This window comes from Gopherus evgoodei, chromosome 3 (assembly GCF_007399415.2).
Source record: "Gopherus evgoodei ecotype Sinaloan lineage chromosome 3, rGopEvg1_v1.p, whole genome shotgun sequence".
NCBI lineage: Eukaryota > Metazoa > Chordata > Testudines > Testudinidae > Gopherus > Gopherus evgoodei.
Genome location: NC_044324.1, coordinates 140,060,893 through 140,072,373, shown reverse-complemented (window position 1 = coordinate 140,072,373; position 11,481 = coordinate 140,060,893). Strand labels below are relative to the sequence as shown.

General features: G+C 42.9%; 1 protein-coding gene across 3 annotated transcripts; it reads right to left on the bottom strand.

Moving 5' to 3' along the window:
* Positions 1–60: 60 nt before the first annotated feature.
* On the bottom strand, positions 61–6,883 carry C3H6orf120 (chromosome 3 C6orf120 homolog). 3 transcript variants are annotated; one of them, XM_030556806.1, is made up of 2 exons: positions 6,580–6,883; positions 61–1,110 (listed from the first exon to the last, which is right to left on the bottom strand). In XM_030556806.1, the coding sequence occupies exons 1-2, from the start codon at positions 6,834–6,836 to the stop codon at positions 498–500; spliced, it is 870 nt and encodes a 289-aa protein (XP_030412666.1). In that variant the 5' UTR covers positions 6,837–6,883; the 3' UTR covers positions 61–497. The 3 variants fall into 3 exon arrangements, with proteins under 3 accessions (XP_030412666.1, XP_030412667.1, XP_030412668.1); XM_030556807.1 differs by lacking the exon at positions 6,580–6,883 and adding an exon at positions 6,026–6,505; XM_030556808.1 differs by lacking the exon at positions 6,580–6,883 and adding an exon at positions 6,253–6,505.
* Between the last annotated feature and the right edge of the window lie 4,598 nt (positions 6,884–11,481).

Below are 11,481 nucleotides of genomic sequence, written 5' to 3'. Positions count from 1 at the left end.
GTTCCAGTGGTTGCCAGCATTTTAAAGTGCCACTTGCTAAAGATCTGTTCACACTGCAAAGAGATTAGAAAATTAGTTCTTTATTTTAAATTGGATGAAGTTGATAAAACCACTTTTCAGATTTTACAACTTTCTTTGTATAAAATTGTGTCACTTTAATAGAAAATACAGTGAATTATTGAGGTCCATTTTCTTATGCACCTATTCAAAGTGATACATTTTAATAAGATTTTCTTTATTGTACATTCACTTTAACCCTGGATTTATAAAGAAAACTATACAAATACTGTGCTTTCTGCTCATTTTACTTCTGGAAGGTGGGAAGGGGGCTTCAATACAAAATTAAATATGGCTTTGCTTTTCCCCTCTTCAGCATAGAAAAAGTAACCTTCAGGTAACTTTACAAAAAAGAGTACCAATGCTCACAGCAAGCCATTCATGTTCAATGTCATAGGCTATAAGTGCACTCTACTCCAGTGTATGTCCAGTTGATTATTTTAAAAAAGAATTTCAAGTATAAGTTTCAAAATTCCAATGAGTATAGTCCAAAAAATAGATTCCTCATCCTGAGATTGATCTGCTGGTGAATGAGTACGCTTCTGGCTTGCCTCCATCTCTTCGGGGTTGTAGGAAGCCTCACCAAATGGATAATCTACAATTGTTCTATCATAATATACTTTCATTTCAAACTCACTCTCCGAGTGAGAGGGATGACCATAGATTCCTATTCCCACTGGGCGGCGGAAGTGGGCTGGTACATAAACAACATCTTGGCCACAAGTTACAGACTGTAACTCATATTCATCAAAACTGGGGTGAAGGGTCATATCAGATACATACAAATCTGCATCGCCTTTTAAACTCTGCATCTGAAGTACTATCTTCCCTTCATGATTTAGTCTCAAGTAGCTATAGTTTCCAGCTCCAATCTGACCTTGGACTACGTGAAGAAGAATCCATTCATCAGGTACATCCTCTTCCTCAAAGCTATCACCCATAAGTAATGCTTGAGCTGCTAGAAAGATCACCAATGTTTTCTTCCAATGTGCTGCCATAACTCTTATGTTTGACATTAAAGGAATTTTTCCAACATCATGTGTTGTAAATACCCTGTTAATACAGAAGAAATAATTCAGGTTTCAATGTGATCCACTTTTGGAAAAGATCTCTTGAATTCCTGTCTTTGAAGTACCCAAGTCCCTACAAAATTAAGTGAAATGTATTCTGAGATTTTATATGGGTCCAATAGCTCATCCAAAATGTAAATGTGCTAATGTGAGGTTTAATATACTTGATTTGCTTAACTAGAAAAAGCATAAACAGTTTTAAGTAGCAACTGCTCAGCAAACACATTAGCTTGCTGATGTGAACTTATAGTACTGGGTCAATATCTTATTTCAAATTAATAAACTTAACATGTAGTGGGTGGAATGAGACCTTTTGTCAAAAAAGGATAAGCTCCAGTAGTGATTTTATGGTTTGGAAAAAGTATTCAATTAAGGCCTTTGCATTTGAAGAAGTGTGACTTAGTTTGTATTAGAATAGTTTTGGGCATGTCATTTGGTTTTTCATCTAGCTTTAGTAGCATAGTGAGGTACACACCTGGATTTGTGTATAGAGATGTATATGGGGACACCTGCATATTGAGAATTATGACTGATTACATATTTAAGTAAACAAGTTAGTGGATCTATCAAAACACAGATATAGTTTAAGAAATCCTGGAGTTATCTAAATAAGTAAAAACTGTTAATGTAACAGCTGAGTTTGTGTACGTCTAAGTGAAATTCAAAGGTATGTATGTTTCTCATAACAAATGCTGTCATACTGAATGTGAAAAGGCCATGTACGAAGTCTGTACAAAGAGGCAACATTTCAGTTCCAAGTCCCATACCTGGTTTCAGAATATAAAGTTGACCATATCAATTTTTTTTGCATTTAAAATTAAGTATTCTAAATCTACCAAGAGTGTCATGTTTCAGCCCCAAAATAAGTTGGTCACCACTCTTGGTTTAGACTATCACCTTCATAAAACATACAACAGTTATAACTGAATATTAATATAAGCAGTTATTTGTATTATAGTACTCAAAATGGGCTAGGTGCTTTCCACTCATACAGGACAGAGTCCCTGCCTTCAAGAGATTTCAATCAAAAGTTCTTGTACAAATTTCACCTAGCTTTCTAAAATTAAACATTTATAATTAAACAGGCTGGAAAGGCATATTGAGTGAGGTCCTGCAGAGATCAGTTCTGGGTCTGATTCTGTTCAATATCTTCACTGATGATTTAGATGATGGTAGAGAGGGTACACTTTTAAAGTTTGTGGATGACACCAAGCTGGGAGGGACTGTAAGTGGCTTGGAGAATAGGAATAAAATTCAAAATGATCTGGACAAACTGGAGAAATGGTCTGAAGTAAATAGGATAAACTTCAGTAAGGACAAATGCAAAGTACTACACTTAGGAAGGAATAATTATTCTGGTCTACGTCACGCTGATTTGGCCTCAACTGAAGTATTGTGTCCAGTTCTGGGGGCCACATTTTAGGAAAAATGCAGACAAATTGAAGAAAGTCCAGAGAATAGCAACAAAAATGATTAAAGGTCTAGAAAACATGACCTATGAGTGAAAACTGAAAAAATTGTTTATTCTGGAGAAGAGAAAACAGAGGGGTCATGATAACAGTTTTCAAGTACGTAAAAGGTTATAAGGAGGAGGGAGAAAAATTGTTCTCCTTAGCCTCTGAAGCTAGAACAAAAAGCAGTAGATTGGAAATTAGGAAAAACTTCCTGTCAATGTGGTTAAGCACAGGAATAAATTGCCCAAAGAGGCTGCGGAATCTCCATCATTGGAGATTTTTAAAAGCAGGTTAGACAAACACCTGTCGGATGGTATAGAAATAATACAACAGTCCTGCCATGAGTGCAGGGGACTGGCACAGATGAATTATTACAGTCTCTTCCAGTCCTATGATTTATATAACCCTATAACTTGCAGAATGTTCTGCTCTAAAGACTTTTACAATGTAAGGCCACAATTTTGCAAAAGGTACATGAGGGAAAAGAGCGAATGATGGCATTTGAGTGATGAGGCAGACAGTGGATTTGTGAAAAGTGACAACGGACAGAATGTTTTAGGCACAAAATTCATGTCTTGAGAACCTTATCCATTTTAATTTGAGCAAGTAGTGGGACATCCATGAGAAGATGAAACAGGAAAAGATAGAGAAGTAAATGAGAGTATTAAGAGACCATAGGAACAACTGAGGCTGCGCCAAGTGGGTCGCTGATGGGAGGATGAAAGAAAAGCTTGCAGAGGGGAGGAAGCCAAAGACATCTCCCCCAGGGAACATGCACTGGACTAGAAGGAGTGGGATCTACCCTGAAGAAGTAGGCAGTAGTGTGGGAGAACTAGAAAAAGGCCAGACGAAGCCAGGGTCACGGGGGGATATAAAAGCTAGACCTGGTGAGTGATACCCGAAGCAACGAAACCGTGACCAAATGCAAGAAGTATGGGTAATAAGCAGGAAGAACTTGCTCCAAAGCCCAAGATTTGGTGGTGATGGGGGACTTCAACTATCCAGATATATGTTGGGAAAATAACACCGCGGGGCACAGACTATCCAATAAGTTCCTGGACTGCATTGCAGACAACTTTTTATTTCAGAAAGTTGAAAAAGCTACTGGGGGGAAGCTGTTCTAGACTTGATTTTAACCAATAGGGAGGAACTTGTTAAGAATTTAAAAGTAGAAGGAAGCTTGGGTGAAAGTGATCATGAAATCATAGAATTTGCAATTCTAAGGAAGGGTAGAAAGGAGTACAGCAGAATAGAGACAATGGATTTCAGGAAGGCGGATTTTGGTAAGCTCAGAGAGCTGATAGGCAAGGTCCCATGGGAATTAAGACTGAGGGGAAAAACAACTGAAGAAAGTTGGCAGTTTTTCAAAGGGACGCTATTAAGGGCCCAAAAGCAAGTTATTCCGATGGTTAGGAAAGATAGAAAATGTGGCAAAAGACCACCTTGGCTTACCCTTGAGATCTTGCGTGACCTACAAAATAAAAAGGCGTCATATAAAAAATGGAAACTAGGTCAGATCACGAAGGATGAATATAGGCAAATAACACAGGAATGCAGAGGCAAGATTAGAAAAGCAAAGGCACAAAATGAACTCAAACTAGCTATGGGAATAAAGGGAAACAAGAAGACTTTTTATCAATACATTAGAAGCAAGAGGAAGACTAAGGACAGGGTAGGCCCACTGCTCAATGAGGAGGGGGTAACAGTAACGGGAGACTTGGAAATGGCAGAGATGCTTAATGACTTCTTTGTTTCGGTCTTCACTGAGAAGTCTGAAGGAATGTCTAGTATAGTGAATCCTTACGGGAAGAGGGTAGGTTTAGAAGAGAAAATAAGGAAAGAGCAAGTAAAAAAATCACTTAGAAAAGTTAGATGCCTGCAAGTCACCAGGGCCTGATGAAATGCATCCTAGAATACTCAAGGAGTTAATAGAGGAGGTATCTGAGCCTCTAGCTATTATCTTTGGGAAATCATGGGAGACGGGGGAGATTCCAGAAGACTGGAAGGGGGCAAATATAGTGCCCATCTATAAAAAGGGAAATAAAAACAACCCAGGAAACTACAGACCAGTTAGTTTAACTTCTGTGCCAGGGAAGATAATGGAGCAGGTAATCAAAGAAATCATCTGCAAACACTTGGAAGGTGGTAAGGTGATAGGGAATAGCCAGCATGGATTTGTAAAGAACAAATCATGTCAAACTAACCTGATAGCATTCTTTGATAGGATAACGAGCCTTGTGGATAAGGGAGAAGCGGTGGATGTGATATACCTAGACTTTAGTAAGGCATTTGATACAGTTTCGCATGATATTCTTATAGATAAGCTAGGAAAGTACAATTTAGATGGGGCTACTATAAGGTGGGTGCATAACTGGCTGGATAACCGTACTCAGAGAGTAGTTGTTAATGGCTCCCAATCCTGCTGGAAAGGTATAACAAGTGGGGTTCCGCAGGGGTCTGTTTTGGGACCGGTTCTGTTCAATATCTTCATCAACGATTTAGATGTTGGCATAGAAAGTACGCTTATTAAGTTTGCGGACGATACCAAACTGGGAGGGATTGCAACTGCTTTGGAGGACAGGGTCAAAATTCAAAATGATCTGGACAAATTGGAGAAATGGTCTGAGGTAAACAGGATGAAGTTCAATAAAGATAAATGCAAAGTGCTCCACTTCGGAAGGAACAATCAGTTTCACACATACAGAATGGGAAGAGACTGTCTAGGAAGGAGTATGGCAGAAAGAGATCTAGGGGTCATAGTGGACCACAAGCTTAATATGAGTGAACAGTGTGATACTGTTGCAAAAAAAGCAAACATGATTCTGGGATGCATTAACAGGTGTGTTGTAAACAAGACACGAGAAGTCATTCTTCCGCTTTACTCTGCGCTGGTTAGGCCTCAACTGGAGTATTGTGTCCAGTTCTGGGCACCGCATTTCAACAAAGATGTGGAGAAATTGGAGAGGGTCCAGAGAAGAGCAACAAGAATGATTAAAGGTCTTGAGAACATGACCTATGAAGGAAGGCTGAAGGAATTGGGTTTGTTTAGTTTGGAAAAGAGAAGACTGAGAGAGGACCTGATAGCAGTTTTCAGGTATCTAAAAGGGTGTCATCAGGAGGAGGGAGAAAACGTGTTCACCTTAGCCTCCAATGATAGAACAAGAAGCAATGGGCTTAAACTGCAGCAAGGGAGATTTAGGTTGGACATTAGGAAAAAGTTCCTAACTGTCAGGGTAGTTAAACACCGGAATAGATTGCCTAGGGAAGTTGTGGAATCTCCATCTCTGGAGATATTTAAGAGTAGGTTAGATAAATGTCTATCAGGGATGGTCTAGACAGTATTTGGTCCTGCCATGAGGGCAGGGGACTGGACTCGATGTCCTCTCGAGGTCCCTTCCAGTCCTAGAGTCTGAGTCTGAGTCTATGACGATACCAAGGACATACCAGCTTTTCTCCAAAAAAACCTTTCAGAGCGGGAGAACCTGCTTTCTGTTTAGCCCACAGGCACTCCCGGGGCTGAGGGAAGAGACGAACGAAACATACGACTACCCCTGATTTGCCAGCTCGCTTAGCCTAGTTCTGTAGCTCTCGGCACCCGCTGAACGGGGCCACGTTTCTCCCGGGCACCCCGGCAGGGCCCTTTTCTCCCACGCCTCAGACGAGCCGAGCACTTTCTCTGCTGCGCCCGTCGCCTCCCCGGGAACCTGCCCGATGCCGACAGCGTTCAGCTCTCGCCGGCGTCCCCCGGCGCAGCCTCCACCCTAGGGCGGGGATCGCCGCGGAGCCCAGGGGCCCCGCCCGGTCACGGAGCAGCGGCGATCGGACAACAGGCTCTACTCGCTGCCCCTGACAGGCGCCAGGCCCTGCCCCGCTCGCTGCCTTAGCCGGGCTGGTGACAGCGGCGCACACAGGCGCGGCCCCTCCCGAGGCACCTGCCTCCCGAGGAAACAGCCTGAGCCCCGCGGTGGGACGGCGGCTCTCCCCGGCCCCCCGCTCACCCCCAGGCCGAGCAGCTCCGGCCCCCGCGCCGTGCTCCGCTGCTGAGACTCAGCCAGGCCGCAGGTTCCTGCTCTCGCGAGAGAGCCTGTGTCCAAGGCAGGGCGGTCGCGGTGGGAGGCGGCGCTGGGTTTACCCGCCTCCAGGCGTCCCCATGACAACCGGATGCCGTGAGAGCCCGGCAGCTATTCGGGGCAGCTGCCCCCCTCCCGCAGACGGAGCTCAGCTGGTTGTGGACCGGAAGTGCAGGTGGCCGCATGGGGAGGAGGGGCAGCCACGCGCCGCGTCACCCCCGTCCAGCAGAGCTGACCTGGCACAGCGGGACGTTCCGCATCTGGAGCTCGTGCTGCGTCCGGGCCACTCCCGCTCTGAGCCCGCCTCTCTCGGAGCCTAGCCCCGGGTCAGCCCTACCGCCAGGCGTCCCTGCACTTTGATCTTTATCGTGCGTCAACGCAGATCAGAAAACAGGTGGTGTTACCACAAGACCTCCACACCCGTGGCAACGGGTCAAAGTTCAAATGTGGGTGCTTGACATTAGGTAACGAAGCCTCCGTGTAATGCACTTTCACTCACCTTGGATCTCTCTTACTCCTACTGGGTGGACCACTGTAAGGGTATGTCTACATCTACAATTTTGCAGCGCTGGTTGTTACAGCTGTATTAGTACAGCTGTATAGGGCCAGCGCTGCAGAGTGGCCACACTTACAGCAACCAGCGCTGCAAGTGGTGTTAGATGTGGCCACACTGCAGCGATGTTGGGCGGCTTCAAGGGGGGTTCAGGGAACGCGAGAGCAAACCGGGGAAGGAGACCAGCTTCCCCGCGGTTTGCTCTCGCGTTCCCCGAACCCCCCTGCAACCGCAGGGAAGGAGACCTGCTTGCTCGGGGGTCGGGGAACGCAAGAGCAAACCGCAGGGAAGGAGACCTGCTTGCACTGGGGTTCGGGGAACGCGAGAGCAAACCGGGGAAGGAGACCAGCTTCCCCGCGGTTTGCTCTCGCGTTCCCCGAACCCCCCTGCAAACCGCAGGGAAGGAGACCTGCTTGCACGGGGGTTCGGGGAACGCGAGAGCAAACCGGGGAAGGAGACCTGCTTGTTTACCAGAGAGGCTTCCTCAGGTATGCTGGGATACCTGCTTATTCCACGGAGGTCAAGAAAAGCGCTGGTAAGTGTCTACACTTGATTACCAGCGCTGGATCACCAGCGCTGGATCCTCTACACCCGAGACAAAACGGGAGTACGGCCAGCGCTGCAAACAGGGAGTTGCAGCGCTGGTGATGCCCTGCAGATGTGTACACCTCCTAAGTTGCAGCGCTGTAACCCCCTCACCAGCGCTGCAACTTTGTGATGTAGACAAGCCCTGAGATTCAGAGAGACAAGGTGGGTAGGGAATAGCTTTCATTGGCCCAAGCTCTATAGGTTAGACAAGCTTTCAAGCACCACAGAGCCCTTCTTCAGGGCTGGGAAAAGAAGGCTCTGTGTCAGGTTTCAGAGTGGTAGCTGCGTTAGTCTGCATCTGCAAAAAGAACAAGTACTTGTGGCACCTTAGAGACTAACAAATTTATTTGAGCATAAGCTTTTGTGGGCTAAAACCCACTACATCAGATGCATGCAGTGGAAACTACAGTAGGAAGATATATACACAGAGGACATGAAAAAATGGGTGTTGCTGTACCAACCGTACAAATGTAAGGTGCTTTACTAGCAGCAGGAGAAAAACAAAACTTTTGTAGTGATAATCAGGATGGCCTATTTCCGACAGTTGACAAGAAGGTGTGAGTACCATTATGGGGAAAAAATTAGCATGGGGAAATAGTTTTTACTTTGTGTAATTACCCATCCACTCCCAGTCTTTATTCAAGCCTAATTTAATGGTGTCCAGTTTGGAAATTAATTCCAATTCTGCAGTTTCTTGTTGGAATCTGTTTTTGAAGTTTTTTTGGTTGGAGTATTGTGATTTTGTGGTCTGTAATTGAGTGACCAGGGAGGTTGAAGTGTTCTCCGACTAGTTTTTTAATGTTGTAATTCTTGACATCTGATTTGTATCCATTTATTCTTTTGCACAGAGACTGTCCAGTTTGGCCAACGTATATGGCAGAGGGGCATTGCTGGCATTGTGTGGCTCCAAAGCTTGTGTCTCTTACCAACTGAAGTTAGTCAAATAAAATATATTTCACCCATCTTGTCTCGCTAGTAGTCTGGGACTAACAGGGCTACAGCTACACTGCGTATGAGATTTGTGACTCTGCTACTGTCTTCCTGCTAACAGACTTGGTCCTTTGGCTCAAGCAGTACACAGTGGTGTTTCTAGATTTTTTGGACATCTCATCAGCAATCCCTGCAGATAACCTGACTGATCACCTAAATAAGCCCCAGATTTCCAGAGGTGCTGATGTGATGTCCATGTATATGGAAAGATTTGTATATTTACATGTGGAGGCCCTTTGGTTTTCTTCATCTTCAAAGTTCTCTATAGATCGGCTTGAAAGTATTAGATTTTTATTGGTAAATGTTGATTTCACTGTACACATACAAACCAACAAAAATGTTTCCATCAACAATAATTTACAGATATGCAAAGTAAGATAATTGTATTAGTGTTTGATTTAAAATATTTACTGTGTATATTTTAACATAGGGTGTTAACATTGTTTTAACAGTCATAAAACTTTAACTTTTTGAATCTCAACATCTACAGTCATTAAATAATTATGGTTTGTCTCCCCCTATAACTTCCCAAAATTATGAAAATTTAAATTAATAAAAGTCTAAAAAATACTTAAAAATAAGCATCCATCAAAATTAGAAAAAAAATAAAAATTGAATTCTGCCAAGGCTATCTGCATCCAATTTACTGTTTGTATTAGAGGGAAATCCAAGTTAGCCTCCACCAGCTTACCACAAAGGATCTGATGCTTCAGTTTTTCTCCCCACTATCAGAATTCATCTCTTTTTCCAGTAGCAGGCAAACATATTTTCTCTTCACTGCTGCTTCCTTCAAATTCACAGAAAAGCCTAGGTGTTCTGCTCTACCTGTCCTATTCCTTGCCAGGGAGGGAGCTGCAGGAGCTGCTGTGCTCTCTGTCCCCTATATGGAGGGAGGGGGAAAAAGTGCTGGGAGTTGGGCAGAAGGATGAAGTTGATGTTGGCCATGGGAGGCAGAACAGGAATGGGGAAGAGGGAACAGTCTGCATCCTCATGGTGCTCTGATTAGGAGAACCAAGAGGATTCAGTGAGGGCTATTAGCTGCTCCACTCTTTCTATTGCTTACCTGAAGCAGTGAGTGGAGCTCCTGACTCTATTGACATCCATTAATGGATAGAATAGTATGTCGGCTTAAGCACGTGTGCTCTTGTAAACTCTAGTTGCTACAGCCTAAAAAGGAGATAAGCCCTACTACTCTACTGCACATATGTGAATTTTTCATGGGTTACTACCCGTTATATAGTATCAGAGGGGTAGCCGTGTTAGTCTGGATCTGTAAAAGCAGCAAAGAATCCTGTGGCACCTTATAGACTAACAGACGTTTTGGAGCATGAGCTTTCGTGGGTGAATACCCACTTCCTCAGATGCATGTGAGGAACTCTCTGATATTATTTATCCTGTCAGGGGCTAGGGTATATTTGAGCAGGTGGAAATCTTCAGCGTTGCAGTTTGATGAGAAGCAAGGGTTTGGTTTTTTTTGTGAAAACATAAAATTCATGAGCTTCAACCTCCTGCTCAAATATACCCTAGCCCCTGACAGGATAAATAATATCAGAGAGTTCCTCACATGCATCTGAGGAAGTGGGTATTCACCCACAAAAGCTCATGCTCCAAAACATCTGTTAGTCTATAAGGTGCCACAGGATTCTTTGCTGCTTTTACCCGTTATATAATAAAACGTATAGTTCTCATTCTGATTGCCCAGACACTAGTTTTACCCAAGTGTGACTTCACTGATTTCAATGGAATTACTACTGATTTCCTACAGTGTAATTGAGAGATAAACCGGGCCCCAAATTATTTGTTTTCAACATATATAAATATTATGTGTAATTTTATCATCTTTAGACATTAGCTAGTCCTTGAGGATGAACTGCCTACATCAATGTGCAGGCACAAAGCCATGTGTTCCTGGTAGATCACAACTCACATATTGTTTCTGTTTGTTAATAAAACATTAATTGTATAAAAATGGTCACATTTTTAGGTTTGATACAAGTGGTTTTAGTTACAAATATTTGTCCTTTGTTATTTCAATTTTAATTAGATAATCAAATTTATAAAATTAAATTAGATATGTAAGAATGTCTAGAATACTTAGTGGCTTCTTATTAGGTACTAAGTGGTCTGCAGAAAGAATTATCCGTATTTTTAAAGAATTTGCATTTCTCAATTCATTTGACACAAAGTGACAATCATCTTGTTTAGATTATTTTCATAGTTTTTCAGTAAGGCATCAGACATTTAAAATGGACTAAAGTCAATTAAGTGAATACATGTTACAGAAATAAAGACTTTAAATATATTTTTTGCTCTGTATCCAAATAAAGGTGAAAAAATCTATTAGTAATGTTCCTGGACACTAAAGATTACAGAGTTGATGTAGCAAAGCATAAATCTGTTTAAAATATATGCTGTAAATAAATAAGGATATGAAGCCTCTCACCTGTAGGTCACCTGTTTGCAACTAATTCTTTTTTCTATCTGATGATTTTTTGGTCACCTATGAGATATGAGTCAATCTCAGTTCAGTTCAGAGTGACTGCTACCCACATCATAAAAAGAGAGGTCATTATACATTGGCACAATGTAGTGCCCTTGATGGCAGCTTTTAATCCCTACAGACAGTCCTTCCAGTTCAGGATGGAGGGATACTGATGGAGCAGCATGGGGAAGCTTGCACTGCCAATATCATCACTGTA